General features: G+C 33.6%; 1 protein-coding gene across 1 annotated transcript in view; it reads right to left on the bottom strand.

Annotated features, from left to right (window-relative positions):
* Nucleotides 1–4,752, bottom strand: part of LOC110467470 — a 19,469-nt gene extending 14,717 nt beyond the window's left edge. Inside the window, exon 1 of the mRNA XM_021524659.1 lies at nt 4,460–4,752. Coding sequence (XP_021380334.1) covers nt 4,460–4,503 — 44 coding nt within the window. The 5' untranslated portion in view covers nt 4,504–4,752. The remainder of the gene's footprint in view (nt 1–4,459) is intronic.
* Between the last annotated feature and the right edge of the window lie 1,002 nt (nt 4,753–5,754).

Genomic DNA, 5,754 nt, shown 5'->3' with positions numbered 1-5,754 from the left:
AGATCGCATGAAATAGTTTACAAATCATCTGCATCACATACATCATTGTTTATTGTATAACTGTTGTGCTCCTTTACTTGTCTCTACGTACTAGAAAATACCAGAAATATCGGAAAACATCCTGTGGCTTGTCTTCGCCTAGCGTCCATGCCCGTTTCGGTACTAGCTATATCCGGTGTCAGTCCTACACAGTGATAATGAACAACAGAAATCCTATCCAAACTTCAGCTTATATTTGTTTTTAGCAACAGACACTAATTCTCAAATAGATAAACAGTGACATAACATCTAAGATTTCAAAATGTCATGTATATGACATCACAGTCATCTGTTTCCACCCTGGTAATACAGATATGTAGCAATGATCATAAGAAACTGTCCACTGATGTGTGATCCCATTTTTATACGCCGGTCAAATTTGACGGGAGTATTATTGTTCGACCGGCATTGACCGTCTCCTCCTACATTTATTTACCGATCTCTTTGAAACTTGGTATACATTAATTTATAATCATGATAGCAAGTTGTGTTTCCCTTAAAAGAATTTTGATTTGAATATTTTTGCAAATTGTTATTGACCTTTGTTTATTTCAGTATTTGATTTTTTGTCTGGAGATCTCCTCCTACAATTTTTGATTGATTTCTTCGAAACTTGTTAGGCTTTATTATCATGACATGTTGTTGTGTTTCCCTGAAAAGAATTTTGATTTGACAATTTTTACAAAAGTTATTGAATTTTGTTTATTTCAGTATTTGATTTTTATCCGGCGATCTCCTCCTACATTTTTCGACCGATTTCTTTGAAACTTGGAAATTGTTATAGCCATGATATATTGTTATGTTTCTTGGAACAAAAATTTGATTCGACTATTTTTGCAGAAGTTGTTGCCCTTTGTTTATTTCTAGTACTTGAATCTTGTCCGGAGATCTACAGTTTTCTATCGATTTCTTCTAAACTTGGTAGGCTTCATAATCATGATATCAAGTTGTGTTAATATAATGAGTTGGAGACTAATCTTTTGATTACTTGTTTTCCTCAAACTTTAGAAAATTAAAGAAAATCGGAAGTTGACTTTGTAGTAAAAGGTGAGATTTATAGCATGCTATATATAGCTAGCTATAGCCACTCTTAGGTGATGCAAATCTTATTTTAATGCAAGTTAATATATACATGTAACACTATATGACATTCGACTGGTGTATATTGTTCCGCCCTACGCTACTCTTGTTAATTCACCTGATCAGAAGGTAAATTTTGTCCATTTCTTTTTCTTTGCCTTTATAGCAGCATTATACCAGACAAATTTTGCAAAAGGAAACGCCCTTGACCTTTATTCAAGGTCAAAGGGGTCAAATTTGTTAAAACACTCAAAAAATGTCTTCAATGTCATGTTGAATAGCTGTTTTACCCGTGTTTAAACAGAGTTATTGCCCTCTACACTTCATTCCATCTGTGACACCCCTTCAGGTGTCGCCCCACTAGTATGTTTAGAACGATGTTACTCTGTTGCTTTATATTTGATGGCAATGGTATCCTTTTAACTTTTGAGAGAGTTTCTTGTTTGTGGTTTACCAGCCGCTTTGTCAGTATCGTTTCATAAAACCTACATACGTGCTAGTATCCGTTCTGTGGTTTTTCCTAATAGGCGATTAAATTAGTCCTGTAGCGTGACGTGGTCGTGTCGAACGCTCGCATACCTAACGATTTGTGTGTTTGTGCATAACCCCTACAGTGTCACTCGATAAACGATCGCTTAACTAAATGGTACGCACAGTTGTGCATACATGTGTAGTTCACATTTCCTCTATTGTCAACATATAAGTCCGCATGCGCTTTACCGGTCATTTTTGCCCGGTACACTTGTATGTTGCAAACCCAAGCAACTTTAAGCTAAAAGGAATGATTTCTATTTGTAATTTACATGTTTTACATAAAATAAGGCGTTTTCTAGAGAAAACAATTAAGGCTTTAAGTGACATAAGATAAATGCAGTGCTATGATTCTGTGGTATTATATATTTACATGTTGTATACACAATCTGTACTCACTTTGCTATGTAATTGAAATGTATTAAAATGTTGACCTCTTGTAACACACCTCGTGTGTCATGAGTGTAAAATAAAACCTGAAGCAATCATATATATTTAACAAACAGAGGATTTGTTTTGAGATATGGCGAAATATTTAATATTGAAGGTGAGTAATATAAGCATACATATGAAACGTGCGGGGATTTTTAGTAGCAACTGATTCAAATAACTGACGATTTTGAGTAGTAACTTTTCAAAATTAGCCGTGACGCTCTCGAAAACCATGACATTGAATGCTGGAAATAATTACAGACTCTTTGTTGTGCAATACTGGTTGCCATTGGCACTTAAATGACTTAATACTAGTGCCTTAAATCCGTTTCATTACAACTATATGCATGACTTATAACTATTGGAAAAAGCCATCCATGTTTAGATTTATACAATTATTGTGTGTTAACAATACTAAGGAATTATTTCAACTTGGTAAATATATTTTTGAAGCTAATAAGTTAAGAATCTAATTTATTTACTCCACTCTCTCACTGTGTATTGTGAGCCGTGTTATTGTGTATATTATGCATTGTATTGATATGTTTGTACTGATGGGCCGTAAGGCCGAAAGTTAATAAATGAATTGAATTGAATTGAATTGAATTATTAGTTCTTCCTATCTCATCAGGCACATAAACATTGATAAAAACGCTGAATTATACTTTATCAGGACCATTCAACTGGTAGCATAGCCCAAGTATCCTCTGGTCCCGACACTAGACTTGGACATGTTGACAAATAGATGTATGGTATGGTAAATTTGGAGATAATACTCAAGGCATTATTTTTATTAAAAGATAGGACCGATAAGTCTGTGTTTAAGTTTTATTTTATCAATTGGCTATTTTATATTACTATTAAAATAAAAGTTGGCGTGCTCGAATGTGTAGGGCGCCAGATAGAGTAATAATTTGTGTAACATAATATCATGATCCTTTTCGTACAATAACCCTCCAATAGAATAAATATTGAAAAAGTCACAATTAAAGGCCTCGATTAAGTTCGTATTAACCAAATGCGTCCCATTTATTTCTATCGGGTATAAAACAAACCTTGCCTAATGTATGACAGTTTGTTCTGTATAATAAATGTGCGCATACACCATTTGAAACAGAGATTGTATCGGTAACTTAATATTGTTTAAAGGGTTGGATCGTTAAATCTTCATATACGCTTAGCGTGCAGTGTCGCTTGACTTGGTGCAATATGTCTTTCTGAAAAGAAGGTATTTATGTTAACGAGGTACAATGTAAGACGACCTTACAGGGTTTATTTAAATGTCTGGCATGTTGCGTATTGTGTCGGATACAAATCGGCAATGCGCTAATAGCCTGCGTTTATTCAGCGTAGACACATATGTACACACAATATGTATAAATCAAGCGTGCAGTCAGCCGGGTAGTTTCATTACAACGTGCTGTACATTCCAACGCATGGCTATCTGGTTGTTTATTTTTTATTCTTGTATTTTAACGTTAGAAAACGGAGTATTGTTGAAGGTCTCATTTTCTTTCTGTGGAAATCTTTAAATGTTTCTGCTCCTGTATTGATATTGGCGATGTTTGTTGCGGACAAAGACTGACGTACAGATAATTATATACACGTATAAAGAAAAATTCTTAACAACACGTCTTTAGCGCGTTCGTCTCATCAAGGAGGTTCTTCGGACTGTTTATTTGAAGCAGAAAGATATCACAGCAATACAAATACATAATGATGGTCTAATAATAGAGTACTATTGGTTTAAGATTTAGTGTAACCAGTATTATTAGTATTACATATTATATAATATGTTTGTATTTCCACTATACAATTGTCTGTAAATGCCGTATCTTGTATCTCACTTAAATTCTTTAAATTAACGTGAAGTACATGAAACTCGTGCAGAATAACCCATAGCCCAAAATAGTTTAAAATTATTATAATGCATAACCCAGTTTGCATGTTAACTATAATGGGGCATTTGATTAATATTTTAACAACTCTTACATTCTTTGCAAATTCTTGATTATACCCCAAATGCATTATATGTCACCACTTCGATAAATTCTTTTCCATAATAACAACAGCAGTACAAAAATACTTTGAGCACAAGGTATTTTATATTATACAAGTTTGCCGAATAGTATCAAACCAAACCCGACAGATTTGGGAATAAACAGGGGGTCAGCAAAAACGATTAAAATAGAATATGCACGAACCTCCCAGATGTCGACCCCCTATTTTTTATGAATATACATATACTTATTAGTTCAGAGAAGAAGACTGTAAGAAGGAAAATATGTTGGAAATCGCATTAAATAGTCTCACATCACACAAGTCAACAGTGTTTTGTTTCGAATGTTAGCAGACACATTAAAGATGAGCTACGTACCTCGGAAACCGACGAGTCAATGCTGACGCAGCGCTGTACGCCATCACTGGTGTGACAAGAAGATAGGACAATGTTGACCCTCTCGACAGGCAGGTTGATCGCAAATTACATCAGCCATTACTATACGTGTAAAAAACGCATGCGCAGATACTCATTCCAAAAATTGTATTAATAGCTCTACGAGTAGTTCCTCAGGTCATAATTAGGTCATCCACAAGGGTACGTTGTTAATTATCTTAACGAGTCCGGCAAACGGCAGCTGTACTTGGTATGGGAGTTAATCGGTAGCCGCAGAGTTGCGTATTTTTTTAACCGGAAATGAAGTATGTGAAAGTGAAAGAAGAAGTTCAGTGTCAACAAATATACGACTAGTTGTAGCGGGATTTACATTATTTTAAAAAGAAATAGGCGGTATATAGGGGTTAGTGGTGGAGAAAGGGTTATTAATATGTATTTCACAACGGAAGGAAAATAATTCCTGCATTTATAACTTACTGTTTAGTCATTAAAATGTTTAGATCTGTATATTACGTCTTCCTCGATTTTCTTTTATTTTCAGTAATTTTATTAAATTGAATTACTACACCTACAAAAACGATAAGATGCCTTTGATAGCGGGTTCCCGAATCCAAACACTCAAAACAATGCTTGTAAAATTACTTATGGAAACTCTTTTTAACAATGAATTTATGTGGATTAAATGTTTATATTATCGCAGACATATTACATCAATTTTCACAATTATTACGCATGCAATTCACAAGAATTTAAAATAACAAATTTACTTAAGGTTATGGACATTTATTTATTGTTTCAGATTGGCAATACACAAGTACTTACTTTCACAGACTCCTCTTCAGTGTCAATAATTACACCTGTATTTACTATTACAGACAGGTTATGAATTTTTAATCATTGCTTCAGACTGGTTATAAATTTGTGTAAACTTTCACAGACATGTAACAGAAAAATAACATTGTTTAAAACTGCATGATTATACATGTGGATTTAATTATATTTATTATCATCGACATGTTTCGAAAACTTATCACTTGTTTCAGACTGGCTATAAATCTTGTATTACTCTCACAAGTAAGGTTATCAATTTTTAATTATTGTTTCAGGCTAGTCATAAACTTGTGTTAACTAGCTATCACAGACATGTAAGAAAAAATATATTGATTGCTTCGACTGGTTATAAAATTATAATTATCATAATTTTCACATACATTATGAGGAACTTTCATTAATTGTTTCAGACTGTTTACATACATATATATTTACTATCACAGAAA

Source organism: Mizuhopecten yessoensis, unplaced genomic scaffold (assembly GCF_002113885.1).
Source record: "Mizuhopecten yessoensis strain PY_sf001 unplaced genomic scaffold, ASM211388v2 scaffold11173, whole genome shotgun sequence".
Classification (NCBI taxonomy): domain Eukaryota; kingdom Metazoa; phylum Mollusca; class Bivalvia; order Pectinida; family Pectinidae; genus Mizuhopecten; species Mizuhopecten yessoensis.
This window is presented reverse-complemented; position numbering and strand designations above follow the sequence as displayed.